Consider the following 17,801-nt stretch of genomic DNA (forward strand, 5'->3'; position numbering starts at 1 on the left):
AGGGTCACAAAATTGGGGCTTCACGTGATTGTTATGGGGAACAAAAGTGCTTTGCAAACCTTAAAACGTTAATGAAATGTAAGCTCCTAGAGGGTTTGTCCATCTTTCTATCCCACACAGGGTCTAGCACGTAGTGGCTCAAAAAACGCGTGGATGGATAGGAAGGGACTCAGCCTCACTAGCTCAGATAAAGCTGGAGTTAGAGCTCAGGGGCGATCAGCTCCGAACTTCAGTCTATGCGCGCGCCCCTACAGGGAGCGCGTTCTCTCGTACTGGCGCGGGGGCGCGCCCGCACATGCGCTCTTACGCACACACGCTGATGTTAGGGGAGGGGAAGTCGTCGAGCCTGCGGTTCCGGTGGCGGTTCCCGGTGCTGGGTGTTCTTTCTTGACAGGCAGGTTTGTGCGCGCTCTCCCTTCGTAAGGACCGGCACCAGCTGCGGGTTTGAGCTCCTTTTTCTATCGCTTCGCCATTTTTCCCAAGGTTCGGCTTCGGTTATAGCCCCAGAGGTAGTAATGTGGGAGCCGGGGCGCGCACGGCCTCGGTTTGGGGGCCCGGAAGGGAGCCTGTTGTCCGCCGCCGGCCCCTGGTGTTTCGCATGGAGTCGGGAGCTCGTCCTCGCTCGGGGCCGAGGCAGGCGACGGGAAGCCTGGGCAGGGCCGGCACAGAGGCCACCAGACCCTTTGTCTTTAGCGCCCGGGGTACACGGCCACGGCTCCCCTTAGACAGGAGACCAGATTTAGAAAACCTCCCCCACTTTGTGTGAATGAATAACGAACCCCCGCGGGGTCAGTCAAAGGCCTAAGCTGGTGACCCGGCTGCCGAGGCCATCACGGCTGTCCCTTGATCGAAAAGACTGCGGAGAAGTAAAATGACTTGTACAGGATCACACAGATAGAGAGGGGAGGAGGCCGGAGTTGAACTTGCAGCTCCTCATTTTCTGTTGCTTTTTCCATTATTGGACATTGCTCCTCCTTATAACTGAGGTCATTCATTAGATTCTGCAACATTTATACTTTTTCTCTTGAATTGAGGAAATGAGAAAAGGGTATGATCTAGTATTAAAAACCAGCGGCTGATATTAAGACCAGAATTTTCAACTGATTTGCTTTTAGTCTTCCAATACATAAATGGTTTACTGTAGGCGCATCTTGAACTGTGGGTCGAGAGTGGAAAAAGTTTAAGAAGCCCTAGGAGGGGGAGAGTCTCATTTGGCATTTGTAGGAGTGTAATTTTGTAGCAGTAGAATCATAGGTATGGTTGGGATGGTGTGGGGAGTTTTGGGGGCAGGGGAAGGGAATTGGGGAGTATTTTGATTTTCAGTAGTCTGTGTTGAAGTTATGTGTTATTTCCAGGATTATTTCTTAATATTAGTAGCAATGGGATGGACAATAAAAAAGAGCATGATTTTTAACAAGTGGATTCTCCTCTGCAGGACTCGGTCCAGCTGTTCAAGATGTCGTACATGCTTCCACATTTGCACAATGGTTGGCAGGTAGACCAAGCTATTCTTTCAGAAGAGGACCGAGTTGTGGTTATTAGGTTTGGACATGACTGGGACCCCACTTGTATGAAAATGGATGAAGTTTTATATAGTATTGCAGAAAAGGTAAACATTGTTTGAATAACAGTTTTTAATACTATGATCCCTCCTTTGTTTTGTTTACAAAGTCCTTTGATGTCCTTTTTCTCCTTTGATCCTTCTAACAGCCCATGAAATAGGCAGAACAAGTATTATCTTCATATTACAGATGAAAAAATGGAGACCCAGAGAGGTAAAGTGACTATAAAGGGTCATACAGCTTTATGGGGATGGCGGCAGGACGTGAACCTGGATCTCCTAATTCTCTATTGCTCTTTCCATTTTTGCACACTGCTGCTACTTGTAATTGAAACCATTAATTAGGTTCTTAAACATTTATACTTTTTTTCCTTGAACTAAGAAAATGAGGAATGTATATGATCTAGGATTAAAAGCCACACCTCATTTTGACCAAAAATATTGACTTGATTTGCTTTATTAGATCCATAAGGTATTATGTTTTATGTTATGGTTTAGATACATAAGGTATTTTTCAAGATTTACTTACCTCCTCCTTTTTAGTTGTTCATAATTTCATTCAAGATTGAGATGAATCAGAGTTATAATGAATGTGGTAAATAGAAATGCCTCTGTGGCACAGGCTTCCAGTGTAGGGGATAATCAGTGAGTGTTTTAGATTCATTCTTTCTTGATTTCAGGATCTTAATGCCTTCTGCTTTTTGCTATCTTCAGCATTAGCCTATTTGGTGACTATTAGCAGCTAAAATTGTGAAAATTACTTAACTCTACATAGAAGAAAACATCAGCCTAAAATAGGTCTAAATTTTCAGAGGATATTCCAGGAGTGTTAAGCCTTATTTTTAGAGGCAAAATTCTCCTTTACCATCCTAGAAGCTCTACTCAATAGATGCTTAAATTTGGTTTTTAGTACCTATAATTTAAACTTTCTGAGGCATGTGTTATATGCATCTACATAGAGCATACTATAATCTTGAAATTGGTGTCTTTAATATTCTCTTGTAGTCTTTGGTATCCATGCATGAGCTAATTGATATCTTCTTCTGAAGCAAATTCCATTGACATTTGGAAATAAAACCTTAGACTTGTGTTGTCTAAACCAGAGTACTGTATTTCAGTGTTCTGTTTTGCTGACAGCAATAATATTAATCTGGGGTATCACTGTTGTTGGGTGGTAAACTTTTGGTACAAATTTCTGGAGGCTGTGGTAGAAATAATCATTTAGCATCTAGAAGTTTTGTTTTCAAATGTTGTTATAATGATGATGATAAATTATTCATTGAGATGAAATTGATTAAATATTAAATGTAATTAAAGGTTAATAAAAGCCATAAAAACATCTTTTAATCACCAAATATCATGGCTTACTTTTGTAAACATGGTTTTTCTTTCAAGTCTTCCATATTGTTCATAAGAAACACTAACACGAATCTCTGTGTAACTCTGTATATATATATATATATATATATATATATATGCACACACACACATACATGCATACATACACGTGGGTATGTGTGTGTATATGCAGGGTAGCTGCTGCTAGGTGGCACAGTGCATAGAATGCCAGGCCTGAAGTCAGGAAAACTCACCTTCCTGAGTTCAAATCTGGCCTCAGACACTTGGTAGCTGCATGACCTTGGGCTTGTGTGACACTTAACCCTGTTTGCCTCCATTTCCTCATCTATAAAATGAACTGGAGAAGGAAATGGCAGACCACTCTAGTATCTTAGGGAACACAAGTTGGGCACGATTGAAACAGCTGAAAAACAACAACCATGCAATGGGACAGCTAGATGGCTCAGTGAACAGAGTGATGGGTCTGGAGTCAGGAAGACCTGACTGTAAATCTGGCTTCAGACACTTGTTAGCTCTGTGACCCTAGGCAAGCCATTTAGCCTCTGTTTACCTAGGAGGCAGCTAAGCGGCTCAGTATGTAGAGTGCTGCTGGAGTCAGAAAGACCTGAGTTCAAATTTGGCCTCAGACAATTACTACCTGTGTGACCCTGGGCAAGTCACTTAACTTCTGTTTGCCTAAATCTCCTGGAGAAGGAAATGGCAAACCACTCCAGTATCTTTGCCAGGAAAACCCCTTGGACAGTATTGATATGCTGTGGTCCATGGTGTCATGAAGAGTCAGATATGAGTGAATAACAATAAAACCATTTTGTGAAGCTAACCTGGCAGTCTTTATCACTTGTAGTTGGCTAGAGATTAGAATTAAAGAAATGCTCTTTCATTTGACTTCCATATACTCTGTTATACTCTTGACTTCTAGCCATGTTCTAATCTCTCTCTCCCACCTCAGTAGACTAAAGAATCTGTGGAGATTTCTGGGGAAAGCAAGGGAGAAGAACTGTATTTCCTTCTCAAACTGGGAACTACCACTGACAAGGGCCAACAGTAATAAAAGATATGACTCCCGTTTGTCCATTTCTTAGCTGTATCACACAAAGTTAAATATAGGTACACGTAGCTGTAATGTCGACCATAAGCAGTCTAAATGCTGCCGTTAGTCAAAATGAGCCAGGAATGGTTGATGATATAAGTATCAGTCATCTCTTCCTATCCCAACAAAGCTGTAATAAGTTGGAACTAGCTAGGCAATGTAATACAAGTTTTCATTTCCTATAAACTATATTTGTTCCTTTTATAATTCTATTATTATAATTTCCATTATGTAAATCGCTATATAAAATGCCAAATTGTATATAACAATAAATCCACTAGTAATGACAACATTTTTAGGAATATGAGCTTCTGGGCTTTGTAGATTTCTGTTTCTTATTTCAATAACTTAGTGAAATTTGGATTTAGTTTTAAGTTAACATATTTTAATATCTATATAGAATGCAAACCCGAGGTGCAAAGATTATTTTTTCAAAGCCTTATATTCTACCCCCTCAATTTAAGGGCGTAGTAGAAATGTATAATTCTGGAATTTGTTTTGGGGGAGCATTACAAGAATTTTTGACGCTTAAGATTTCTGTGAGATAAGAAAAATATAACTTTCTATTTAAAAATCTCCCTCTGCAGAAATGGCAGATAATGGGAGATCTCCTTCCTCATCTTACTAGCGAGCCATCTTTGGATATCACGACCATTTTAAAGTGAGTAAAAGTTCCAAATGTTCAGGTGGGACTTGGTTATACAGTATTTCTCCTTGAATATAATTTGTTGACATACTGCTTTTGCCAGTCAGCACCTCAGGCTGATTTAATTCTGATTTGATTTTGAGGTGTGTACTTAATAATGGAAACTATTTTTAGTCTCTATTAAATCTAAAGTTTACTATTCACAGATATGGTACAGTGATATTTTCGGGCATTAAACAATTAAGTTGCCATTTTAACAAGTAGTTTCAAGAACTTAGACTAAAGTATATTTCTTTAATATCATGTACAAAACATTTTTGCATTTTGAAAGATTGAGGCCAACAATATCGAAGTCATACATCCCAAGTAGTGCTAATGAATTTCAATCACTTTTGCTTAGATGCACTAGAACAACATAGAATTTTACAGACAGAAGGAAGCTCAGAATCATCTTGGCTAACACATTCATTTTATAGGTTAAGGAAAATATGTAGAGGGGAGATGACTTGCCCAAGTTACACTTCAGGTTAATAACTGAGATGGTGCTAGAACCAGGTCTCCTGATTTCAAGTTCAGTGCTCTTTATGTCATACCATGCTTTCACTTCATATTCCCTATTTATATCCAATGTGCATAAAAATCTTGTTTATACTTTTTTCTTTTGAAACTCTTTGGTAACTAAAGGGTGGAACCTTACATACAAGAATAAACTTAAGAAACGTTAAAGCTTGAAGGTATAGATTAAGGTTTTTAACATTGGATTATATAGCCTTTAGAAGCAGTGTAGTGATAAAATTTTCTTGGGACTGTATTAGAAATCCAGTTTTGGGGGCTCAAAAAGCTCCTTCGCTTAGAAAAATTAAAGAAAACCACTCTTCCAGTGGGAATTGCATAATCAGTCTAGAAAAATTAAATTTTAGGGGCGTGTGTGTGTGTGCACGTGCGTGTGTGTATATGTATATAAAGTTGCGTTTTGAGTTCTGAGTTTATGTCTAAAGATTCTAGTTTCTTATTAAAAAGTCTCTGCGGAAGATTACAGATCCTCTTTAGCCCTAACCACTGAAAGTGTCTGTGTACAGAGATAAGGCCTTGGTGCTAAAAGTAAAAAAGTTGCATGAGGCTAAATGAATTGTGGTAGAATAGATCTCAGTAAGATATCTGATTGCCGATAAATAAAATCGTCCTCATTTGATTTTTTTATAACAGCTACAAAATTAATCCCCTAAAAGTATAGAAGTTACTGCCTAAAAATGTGTAGTACGGAAAATATTAGATGGGTTTTTTTTTTTGTTGGTTGAACACCTGTATCCACATATATTGCCAGAATGTTTCTTAATGGATCATTGTCAGCCAGCAGAGAAAAATCTCCAAGGACATATCACAGGAATCCATCTTGTTCATAAATAGTTTGAACGAAGGCAGAAAAAGAGTCCTACTTACCGTACGTGCAGATAGATACACATCATGGAGAAATTCAGTGAATTGTACTGTCAGTAGTCAATTGACCAATCAATAGCCATTAATTAAGGACCTACTATGTGCCAGGTACTGTGCTAAGCAATGGGGATGCAAAAAGAGGCAAAAGGCAATCCCTACCCTCAAAGATCTTTCAGTCTTTTGGGGGAGACAGCATGCAAACAAATGGAGACAAAGCAAGCCATATACAGGATAAATAGCAAATAATAATTATATAGAAGCCACTGGAATGGAAAGGGTTTGGGGAAGGCTTCTTATGGAAGGTGGGGTTTTATTTGAGACTTAAAGGAAGCCAGGGAGGTTAGCAGTCATAGTTGAGGGAGAGCATCCCAGGCATAGGGGACAGCCAGATAGGATGCCTATCATGGATCAGTCAATGTATTAAACAACAGTATTGAGACTCAAAAGATCTCAATAGGCTGTAACGATGGACCAAGCTAATAAATGAACTTTAATAGAGATAAATGTATATCCTTTCACTTAAGTTAAAAAAAAAACTGCACAAGTACAGCATGAGAAAAAGCCAACTTAACTGCAATCTATAAAAACCTTAGAGGTTTTAATTGATTACAAGCTCAATATAAGTTGATAATCAGGTGTCATTCAGTGTAATAATCTTGCTGGTTTTTTGATTGTTTTGAGACTGAGTCTGACTTCCCCAGGCTGGAACTCCAGAAATCCCACATGGGCAGGATCCTAATACCAGTCTGCACAGAAACTTTAACCTGCTCCATTTTTCTGAACCAGACTCATTCACCCCTCTTTAATCAGCCTGGTGACCTTTTGCTCCCAAGTGCTTATATTGTTGTGGGACATAGTGTAGCTTTAGTCCTACTATAGTAGCTCAACTCCCAAATTCAGGTGATTTACTAGTCACAGCGGAGATTACAAGCATGCATCACCATGCCTCCCCCCTTTTTCACCTACTACTGTGTGTCATGTCGCACTATGCCTGGGGTTCATTCCAATGGGCCATGTTTTAAGAGGGACATTGATAAACGTAAATGTAGTAGGGATCCAGGATGGGGAAGAGGCTTGATAACATGTCACAGGAGGTTGAAGGCACCAGGGATGTTTTTCCTGAAAAGGGGAAAACTTAAGGGATTTCATAGCTACCTCCAAATATATAAGGATAAATTGTATGGAAAAGGAATTTGATGTTTTCCATAAAATTTCAGAGGACCAACTCAGTGGGTAAAAATTATGGAGAGACAGATTTTGACTAGTTAAGAAAATACTTTCAAATAGCCATCTGAAACTAGCATGGATTATTTTGTGGGGTAATGAACTCTTCTGGAAGTGTTCATGCTAAAAAGCTTGAACAATCAGTCTGTAGGGTATGTTAGAGGGGAGATTTATGCTTTGTGAGTTCAAGGTTAGACTAGAGCTCTAGATTCAGCACTTAAGATTCTATGACGTAGTTCATATCATAGATTAAATAATGTATAATAATCTTTTAAAATAAAAACATATTTACTATATCTCAAGTTGTAAAAAAAAATTCAGTATTAAAGTTAAGCCAAGCCAAACGAGAACACACTTTTAAAAAAATCTTTTGATAGCTCTTGCTTTTACATCTTCATTTTGTATATGTCTTCCTTTCCCCAACCAAGCAAGCCATTCCTTATAACAAAGATTTTTAAAAAAGAAAAAAAAGCGTTCAGCAAAACCAGTTAACACATCCATTGTCTGACAGTGTGTACCATATTCTGTATCCATAGACTCCCACATTTTCAAAGGGGTGGAGGTACATCTTTTTAGCTCTTCTTTTAGGAATAAGCTTGGTAATTATAATTACAACATTCCATAAAAACACTTAGAAATTTAAATTATTATTTGTTTTGTCAGTATTAAAGACTAGTAAAAGGATAGAGATTTTAAAAACACCTAGGACTTTTTCAGCTTAATGTTCAGAGTTTGAAAATTATAGTGGTGAGGAAATTGCCCTTTTATTCCTGTAAAACTTAAATCTTGAAAATTAAATGATTGTTTATATTCCATTACTTTATTAAGAAAATAATCCTTATAACTTTCTTTGCTTTTACATCAGCAATTCTAGGACTTTAGGTATGAAGTTTATTCATTCACTCATATTGATCTTTCTCATATCCCCATGTTTGCTGTTCTTTGCTTTAGGGGACCAGAAATTGATCTCGAGCTTGGTTACATTGTCTTCTCACCTTATATGTATATCAAACCTTTTATCATGTTTATTAAGATTTTAACTTATATTTATTTACTATTTCTTTTGTGATTGAAGTAGTGGAAGAGAATATCTTGCAGACATGGTCAAAATTCTAAGTGCGGTATGCAGAACTCACTCTGGTTTTCAGTGGGAGTCTATGCAGGGTTACATGTAAGGTGGAGAAAAGAGGTTATTGAAAAAAGTGAAAGTCGCTGTCCTTGGTCCCAGTTAAATTTTTGTAGGATAGTAGGTGTTTTGAGTGGCAGCTAGATGGCACGGTGGATAGAGTACAGGGCCTGAAGTCAGGAAAATTCATCTTCCTAAATTCAAATCTGGCTTCAGTTACTTAGTAGCTGTGTGACCCTGGGCAAGTCACTTAACCTTGTTTGTCTCAGTTTCCTCATCTGCAAAATTAGTCGGAGAAGGAAACGGCAAACCACTCTAATATCTTTGTCAAGAAAACCTCAAATGAGATCATGAAGAGTTGGACATGACTGAACAACAGAAAAGATATAGTGAAACTTGCTGCTGAACTTAATCATGATGAAGCTACAGTTAGAAGTATTGGTAATCATATATCTGTGAATAGCTTCTTCAATAATGATAACATTATGGAGAGTTTGGTAATTCATATTGAATTTTCTATAAAATAACTGAAGTAATATGTCACTTCCTCTGATTCTGGATATGTGGAATTTAGTAGGGGTGTGTGTTACTAAACGTTTTATTATTTGGAGTGTTGTAAAAAATTTTATGTCTCATTGTTTTCTATTTCTCGTTGCCCACAGTTTGATTTAAGATGAAGTCAGTTCATCTGTCCTCATATACACTGGCACACAAGTTCATGTGGTTTTTTTTTCTTCCAAACACTTATCTTCTTAGGGCTACTTTGCATATGGGAAAATAGAATGGTCTGTTGTGCACAAGAAAATAAAGGGATATTATTTGGAATGGCTGTCTGGGAGAGGGAAGGGGGAATGATAATGGGGAGAATTAAAGGAAAAAAAAGGACATAAAGCTCATAAGATTATAGGTTTAGATCTGGAAGGCACCCCAGGGGCCATCTAGCCCAAACTTGTCATGTTACAGATGAGGGACTTAGGCCCTTAAGAGTTTTAGTGACTTGCCCAATGTCACACTAAAATCAAGTAGCAGAGCCATGATTCAAACTTAGATCCTTTGACTCCAAATCCATCACTCTTTCTGTCTTTATATTTTGGGGTGACTCTGTGCCCTTGCTAAGAGTAGTGTCTTCTAAGCATACTTATTATTACATACTTGTATGCCTATTCTGTGTACAGTACTGTGCTAACCATTGAGCAGAGAGAAGAGAAAAAAAAGTATAGTTGTATATAATTTTACGTATGTATAGTTATCCTGGCCCATTAGAAGTTTACAGTCCTATTCTTATTAGTCTTTTAATAACCTGATCTAGGAGTATGATTTTGAAAATCACCTTTTCCCTGCAAATATATTTTGCACAATAACCTTGTATTTGGGTACTGCTTAGCATCAGGGTTGGTTGCAAGTGTTCACACTAGAATAATTGGAAGAGTGGAGGCCAACGGTCATGGTCAAGTTCAAAGTCAATGCCAAACCTGAACTCTCCAGGACTCCATCCTCCCTGGCTTGGGGGTGTGAGGACAGAGGTGTTTGACTAGATAACTAGCTGACTAGGCTTAGGAATCTTTAGAGCTGCTTAGTGCACAGTTATTTCTTTATACCAGAATCATTTATTAAAATGCCTTTTATTATTTACATTAGTTCAAGATGAATAAAATACCTGTTGCAATTTTCTTTATAACCTTCGTAACAGATTCAGATCGTTGTTTGAAACTTACCAGGATATCCCAGGGTATCTTAGAAAATGGAAGTATGAAGCATATGTTAACATTTAGGTGTCAAAATTTGACATTTTCAGTGTTTTTTTGTTCCATAAAAGCTATCATGGGGAAAATGGTTCTAGGCAGAGGTATAAATAAATGCGTTTATTCAAAATATATTGCAGCCAAGTTCTTTTAAAATGTACCTTTGTGAGATGAGAATTTAAAAAATAAAATATTGTAGAATGATTCCTCTTTTTTCGTTTTTCTTTTAGGTAAAAAATTTTGCAGTTATATATCTTGTGGACATTACAGAAGTACCAGACTTCAATAAAATGTACGAGTTGTATGATCCCTGTACTGTCATGTTTTTTTTCAGGTATGTTATTTTTAAAAAATTATTACTCAGTTTATTCTAGAAAACTAGTAATGTTTAACGTACTCAAAATGCTTTTGGGTATAGTACTTCCTATTTGAAACAGTTGATTTGCACTCCAAATGGAATTAGCTTAGAATACAAAATGAATCTCATTATGTTAATAGTGAAATGAAGTCATGCCAATTTAATGTCTTCCAATAATCTTTTTATAAAATGTGACTGCTGAGAAAACCCAGTTAAGTGTAATTAATGTATTCAAGAGAGTTTCTCCAATTTGTGTGTTGTACGTTTTTTGAAGCAATGGTGACATTTTGTTATGTATGTAGGCTTTAAAATAATGTGTATGACATTAACCTGATTTAATATCCTGACATACATAACATTTACTAATTCATACATAATATTAATCTGTTATTTGCTTTCATTTTCCCCAAATTTTCCTGACTAGTTTAGAAAAGAAAGCACTACAGTTTTTACTGTCTGCTAAATATAGGAGGGATGATCACAGAAGACTGGAGAAGATGGCATTTGAGAGGGACATTAAAGGATGAGTTCCTTGTGTTCATATCACAGTATTCTTTGCCACTAGGAATGGTGGGATATTCTGCTTTTCCTTTCCATCCTGCACCCCCTCATCTTCTTCTTTATTTCTCTAGGACTCACCATGGAGAAGGTGGCTTTGTTCCTCCATGGAGGGAGCTGATATTGTGGCCTTTCCAAAGCCAACCTAGGAAGACCAGGCAGCAAACTAGCTGGGAGTGCGAGTTGGGGAATGTCAGTCTCAGGGTGTGAGGAGTATACCTAATAAGTATACTATGTCTAATAAAATTTGTGTTCCACTAGTGCGTAGCACACCTTGTAAGAAGCAGTGGTATGAGAAGGGAGAGTGTGTTAGTAAATACCAGAGACTGGTTTGGTAGAGATTAAAGCAAATGAAGGGGGAAGTAGGTTGAGGTGAAATTGGAAAGGCAGGTTTGGAACCTTTGGAGGTTCTTGAGTGCCAGGATACAAGTAGTTTGGATTTTATCTAGTAAATGAGGAGACACTGAAAACTTTTGAGCAGGGGAATGATGTAATTAGACCTGTATGAGAGCAGTATTGACGTGCAGTGGCTGACAGCTCAGTTGTAAGGAGGTGAAGATGAAACAGGAAGACTTTGTTCAGGTAAGAAAACAGAAGTTGCGTGATAGAAATGAGAATAGAGAAGGGATGGGCAGAGAAAGAGGTGATAAAGATATGATTGGAAAGATTTAACTACTGATTGGATTTGAGGGCGAGGTAGGATTCAGTGACAACGCCAATATTCTGAACATTATGCTTTAGTAGGAAGAACACTATTTCAAGACAAAAGGTTCAGGTCTCTGCCAACTTGTTACTTTAAGCAGTTGATGCGTTTTAAGTTCCTACTGTGTTCAAGCATCTACCCTGTGATACAGACACAAAATGAAACAGTTGTTACCCTCAAGGAGGTTACATTCTAACAGGAAAGATAATGTGTGTACATATGTATATATTTATGTTATATGTATGTATTTGATGCAAAATATACATACAAAGCAAATCCAAAGGAATATTTTGAGCAGCGGGAAAATAATATGAAGAAAGATTTTATGTAGACAGTAGCTCTTGAGCTGAGTTTTTAAAGAAACTAGTAATTCTGAGAGGTGGAGATGAGAAGGAAGTGAATTCTGGGCATGAGGAAAGCCTGTACACTGGCATAGAAACTAGTGATGAAGTGCCATGTGTGAAGAACAGCAAGAACACCAATTTGTCTAAACCATAAGGAAGGGAATATTATATAATAAGGTTGAAAAGAGTTGGTAGTCAGGTTGTAAAAAGTTATAAATGTCAAACAGAAGAGTTTGTAATTGGCTCTAGGGAGCCATTGTGGTTGTTGAGTATGGGGGGAAGGAATTACATAGTCAGACTTCCACTATAGGAAAATCACTTTAGCAGCCGTGTGGAATATCATTGGAGAAGGGAGAAACTGTATGCAGCAAGACCAATTAGGAAGCTACTGCAAATAACCAAGTTAAAAGTGATGAGAGCCTGAACTGGGTGGTGGCTTGAGTAGAGAAAGGAACAGATGCAGGAGAAGTTGTGGAGGTAGAATTGACAATATTTTGCACTAATCTAAATTTGCCTTTTTGTAATTTCACCTGTTGTTTTCAGTTCCCAGTTTGTCCCTCTCAGGCCAAACAGAGAACATCTAATCCCTTTTCCACTTAATAGCGCTTTAGGAAATTAAATCTGGCTACCATGTCTCTCCTGAGTCTTCTCCAGATTACACATTACCTATTCCTTCAGCTGGACATTATCATGTAGCCTTTCACCATCTTGTTTGTCCTCCTGAATGTTCTTTAGCATATCCTTGTCTTTCCTAAATTGTGCCCAGATTGAAACACAGTACTCCAAATGTGGTCTGACGAGGGTGCCTTATAGTGGGTATCACTCCCTAGTCTTGGGCACTATTCCTCTCTTCATCCCGCCCTAAATTTCATTAGCGGTTTTTGTCTGCCTAATCACACTGTTGAGTCATATTGAGCTTGTAGACCTACAGATAGGTCTTTTGTAAGTGAACTGCTGTTTAACCCATGCTTCTCCTAACTTGTCCCTGTGACTTGGTTTATATTTTATCTCTAATAAAGTTTTACCTTATTACATACAGCTTATCAAATTCCTTCCAGCTTTGTATCCTCAGTGAATCTGATAAATATGCCATCTGTTTATCTTTATCTAATTCACTGATCAAAATGATAAACAGTATAGGGCCAAATATAGCAAATATAGCACCCTGATTCATTCCAAGAGAGATGTCTTTCCAAGTTAATATTAATCTATTCATGACCAATTTTTGGTCCAGCCATTTAACTTTTAAATCCACCTGAATGTACTATTGCCTACCCCACATGTCTTAGATCTTTTCTCACACACACACACATTCACACACACACACACACACATTAGAGATTGTCAGTGTTAAATAACTTAGTTAAAATTTATGTATATATACAGCAACCCCCATATCTATCAGTATAGGAGCCCTTTCAGTCAAGGAAATGAGGTTACTTGGGCGTGACCTGTTTTTGGTGAAGTTAGACTTCATCATGAGATGTTTACCATACATATCTTTAATGATTCTAGAACTTTACCAGGAAATGAAGCTAGTTTCACTGATCTATAATTTTCAGACTTCATTCCTACTCTGCTTTTGAAAGTAGGGCATTTGTACTTGTCAGTTGTATTCTCTCTGATCTTTTAAAAATCATATGTTCCCAGTAAGTAGCACATAGTAGGTGTTTAAATGAATAGTTGTCTAATTGATGTATAAATCAACCTGAAAAACAATTTGTTTGTTAGTTGAGGACTGTCCCATTTCTATAAACAATTCAAAACCAGTAGAATGAAAGCTCCTTAAGAACAAGGGCTGTTTTCAGTTTTTCCTTTGTATCTCCAAGACAGTTCAGTGCTTGACACAGATAGTGGGTATCTAATAAATTCCAGTGTTGAATTGAAACATGTCTAATGTCTTTCAGAGGTATAGTTAATGGAGTAAAAGCAGCGATGCATTTTTAGAGTAAGTTTTTATTTTACATATAGAAAACCAGCAATGACAGAGAATGCTACATATTTAAGGTGATGTTGATGCTGCAGGGGGCGAATCCCTGCTTGTAACAAGACTTGAAAAACTAATAGCAACGTATGGCTATGGTGGTGGGGTGTGTGTGGAGTACTTAACATTCTTTTTCCTTTAAATTCATATGTGAATTGACTTCTTTTTCTTTCTCTTTGAAGGAACAAGCACATCATGATCGATTTGGGTACAGGTAACAACAACAAGATTAACTGGGCAATGGAAGACAAGCAAGAGATGATTGACATAATAGAAACAGTATATAGAGGCGCTCGTAAAGGTAGAGGTCTTGTGGTTTCTCCAAAGGACTATTCTACCAAATACAGATACTGATGTTCTTTTGGAGATTGGTGCTGTAATTCTTTGAGAGTGTGCAGAGGCTCTTCGGGCTTTTTGTGTGTGAAGAATTGTGTTTTTTGTTTTTAGCTATTTAAATCCTTTGGGGAAAATGCTTGAAAGATATATGAAATAAGGAGCTCGAACATCTTTTTGGAATAAGGGCTATGTAACCTTACATTTTCAGTGTATTTTTATATAATTAAATAACTATAAACAATTCACATCTGAAAAAATTAAAATATATGAAAATGTGATCACAGTCTGTTAATGTGATTTTTTTTGTTTTGAAACAACTTTGTGATTGAGGATTCTTTGCTTTTAGTTAAAAGTTTCACTAAATTTTAAGTTCACTTAAAATTAAAGGGCTGAGGGTTCACCTAGTTCACTTCCTACTTTAGCTGGTCTATGTCTAACATATTTAGCCTTATTCGTTATCATTATTTATTTGTTTTCTCTATTTAAAATCTCTGGGGAAGTTCATTTTATAACCCTAAAAGGTAAAAATTCTTCTTTAATATTAACCTTCCTTGTGGCAAATAAAACTCATTTCTCTTATTCTAGTATAGGTTATTATTTCAGGACAATAGATTTAGAACTAGAGAGCCTAGATAAAAAACAAAGGCCCAGAGAAGTCAAGTCATTTCATTTGTACCAAGGTCATATCTTGTAGTAAAATAGAGCCAAAATTTGAATCTAACTTCTCTAATTTCAGATCAAGTACATTTTCTGTTACATCAGGCAGTCTTATAGAATAGCTCGTGTATATCATATCTCCAATATATGGGGAGAGGGGCAATTTTGCTAATCGTTTGAATGAAATTGCAAAACAAGTCCTTCACTTTTTTTTTTAACGAACATATCAGAATCTGAACTTCTAAATTAATGTCCTAAATATGTCACCTTGAGGTACTTGTTTCTATATGTTTCCATTACTCAAAACATTCTTTTAAAACCTCTTTCTTTAATGTTTATCCTTGGAGGTTGGAGAATGAGGGTACAAAAATGATGGTGTCTTGCCTGATCAGCTACTATAGTCATTAGATTTGACCTCGAATGTTTTTGGCTACTTTCCAAAATTTACATCCTCAAAGAATAAAGAATAAGATTTGATAGAGGATATTCAAAAGAATGCATTATCAGGCTTTTGAGGGACTCCCCTTTTTGACCAATGGCAGCATCATTGGGATAGGTATGTAGCCTGCTGAGGTGACACCTTTCAAAGGGATGTTATTTCATCTTTGTCTCTTGCTCCCTCTGTCTAGAATACTCCCCTTCATCTCTGAATCTAGGGATCCCTTGTTCCCTTCAACTCAGCTCCTGTTCTGCCTCCCAACATGAGGTGTTTTCTGATCCCCAGCCCCACCACTAAGAATGCTCTCCCTCATCCTGAGGGTTTGTTCATTACTACATATGTACTTTATATTTATTTTTGTACCTGTTATATCCCTCCAGTAGAATGTAAACTTCTTGAGGAAAAGGGACTGTTCTTTTTGTAGACCCTAAAAAAAAATGGCTGCCCAGGGGCTAAATCTTCCCTGTTATCTACTGCTTACTGCCCCAAGCTAAGAATGATTTTTACATTTTTAAATACAACAAAACTTTAAAATGTAAAAACTGTTCTTGGCTCTTGGACCTGTCCTTGACCTAGAACAGGGGTGGGGGCCTTGAGGCCACCTCTACAAAAATGGGATGATGGCCTTCTATCTGTATAAGAATTCAAATTATGTTCCTGAATTTTCATAGCAGTGCACTAACTTTCCTTTGTCAGATGTATAAAACATCAATCTTTTTATTGGTAACATTTATGATTGTTACTTCCAGAAGTTGTTAGATAATTTAACCAAAAATGATCTGTTGTCTTTTAGTTGTGAAAATTTTACTTGAGACATTTGATATTTGAGAGAAAAGGTTTAGTGTATTAATTATTATTTCCTCCATGGTTTTAAAAGATTTATCCCTATATAAATTAGATCATTATGAAGCCATGTGCAGAAGCCATATTATGACAGCTCCCTAGAGAAACATTTTCCCCTTGCTAGAATTTAACATAGCCCTCAGCTATCATAGAGGGTAGAGGGTTGATACAAAAAGTCTATTTGAGGGGTATTACTGTATCTCTTCCAAACTGTAACTGGTAATAATACCTATTTATATAACACTGTGCTTTTTATGAAAGGATCCTAGAGGTGAAGTCCTCTTAGAATTTATTACCAAGAAAACTTTTTTCTTCCCATTAAACTTGTAAGCTTCTTTTGGTTCTTCTGCTCCAAGTCTCCTCTTTTCTAATCCATTTTCCATGCGTCTCTTACACAGAAATCTTTAGTAGTTCCCTGTTGCCTCTAGGACACAATTTAGACTTCTCAGCTGATCATTTAATTAATCAAGCAAGTAATCAGTAAGTGTTAAGTGCCTACAATGTTCCAGGCACTGTATGAGGCACTGGAGTTATGCACATAAATAAAGAAACAATCCCTACATATTCAAGATCTCTATAATCTGGTTCCCTTATATTTTCTATTATTTCTCCCCTTCACTTAATCTATATTCCAGCCAAATTTGTCATTATTTCTCTGAACTTGACATGCCATCTTCCACCTCCAGCCGTGCCTTTGCATAGTCTGTTTCTCCTGTACTTAGAGTCTGCTCCCTCCTCGCCTCAACTCTAGCTTCCTTTAACATTCAGCTAAGTTTCCACTTCCATGGAAAACCTTTACAAAGCCACCTCTTCCCATCTGCACCCGCCCTCCCCAAATTATTAGTGCTCTCTCCTTTATTTTGAACTATTCTGTATTTATTTGTCTGTGGATTTTTAATCTCCAGCTTCCTTCAAGTTTAGCTCAGGTTCCACCTCATAGATGAGGCCTTCCCTGCTCCTATTCATACACAGCTGTTAGTGTTACTCTATATACTTTGTATTATTTCTGTACTTGATGTACACAAATAGAATGTAAGTTCCTTAAAGGGCAGTACTGCTTCATTTATGTCTTTGTATTTTGAATGCCTTGCCACCTAGTAGATATTTACAAATGTTTCTTGAATTGTTGATAACAAGAACCCTACATATTTCCTCTTTGATCTTAGCTGTCTAGAAGCTCCAAGCTGATTTATTGTTCACCTGCAGTAACATTTACAGTGCCTAGTACGGGAGTTTTGATGCTCCTTTTCATAACTGATTTTTTTGAGTTTTAATTCTGTTCTATTATCTTGTATATGCCAGCTTTGTAAACCACCTCATATCATTTTTGGAAGTGCAAATCATAAATAAAATGCTTTACTTCATTAAGTTTATGGAAATAGCATTTTTTGATG

General features: G+C 37.2%; 1 protein-coding gene across 4 annotated transcripts; it reads left to right on the forward strand.

The window, feature by feature from the left end:
- The first annotated feature begins 301 nt into the window (after positions 1-301).
- Positions 302-17,775, forward strand: TXNL4A (thioredoxin like 4A). 4 transcript variants are annotated; one of them, XM_036755732.1, is made up of 4 exons: positions 302-394; positions 1,436-1,609; positions 10,416-10,519; positions 14,315-17,775. In XM_036755732.1, exons 2-4 carry the CDS (start codon positions 1,457-1,459, stop codon positions 14,484-14,486), a joined length of 429 nt encoding a protein of 142 aa, XP_036611627.1. In that variant the 5' UTR covers positions 302-394; positions 1,436-1,456; the 3' UTR covers positions 14,487-17,775. The 4 variants fall into 4 exon arrangements, with proteins under 4 accessions (XP_036611627.1, XP_036611633.1, XP_036611623.1 ...); XM_036755738.1 differs by lacking the exon at positions 14,315-17,775 and adding an exon at positions 4,598-4,671 and having other exon boundaries at positions 346-483; XM_036755728.1 differs by having other exon boundaries at positions 349-483.
- Positions 17,776-17,801: the final 26 nt, after the last annotated feature.

This window comes from Trichosurus vulpecula, chromosome 1 (genome assembly GCF_011100635.1).
Source record: "Trichosurus vulpecula isolate mTriVul1 chromosome 1, mTriVul1.pri, whole genome shotgun sequence".
Classification (NCBI taxonomy): Eukaryota; Metazoa; Chordata; class Mammalia; order Diprotodontia; family Phalangeridae; genus Trichosurus; species Trichosurus vulpecula.

Excerpts from the sequence above, each read along its gene's own strand:
- TXNL4A (XM_036755732.1), top strand. The coding sequence starts at position 1,457 with ATGTCGTACATGCTTCCACATTTGCACAATGGTTGGCAGGTAGACCAA. Across the intron at positions 1,610-10,415 it reads TATATAGTATTGCAGAAAAG|GTAAAAAATTTTGCAGTTAT; the intron begins GTAAACATTGTT and ends TTTTTCTTTTAG. Across the intron at positions 10,520-14,314 it reads ACTGTCATGTTTTTTTTCAG|GAACAAGCACATCATGATCG; the intron begins GTATGTTATTTT and ends TTCTCTTTGAAG.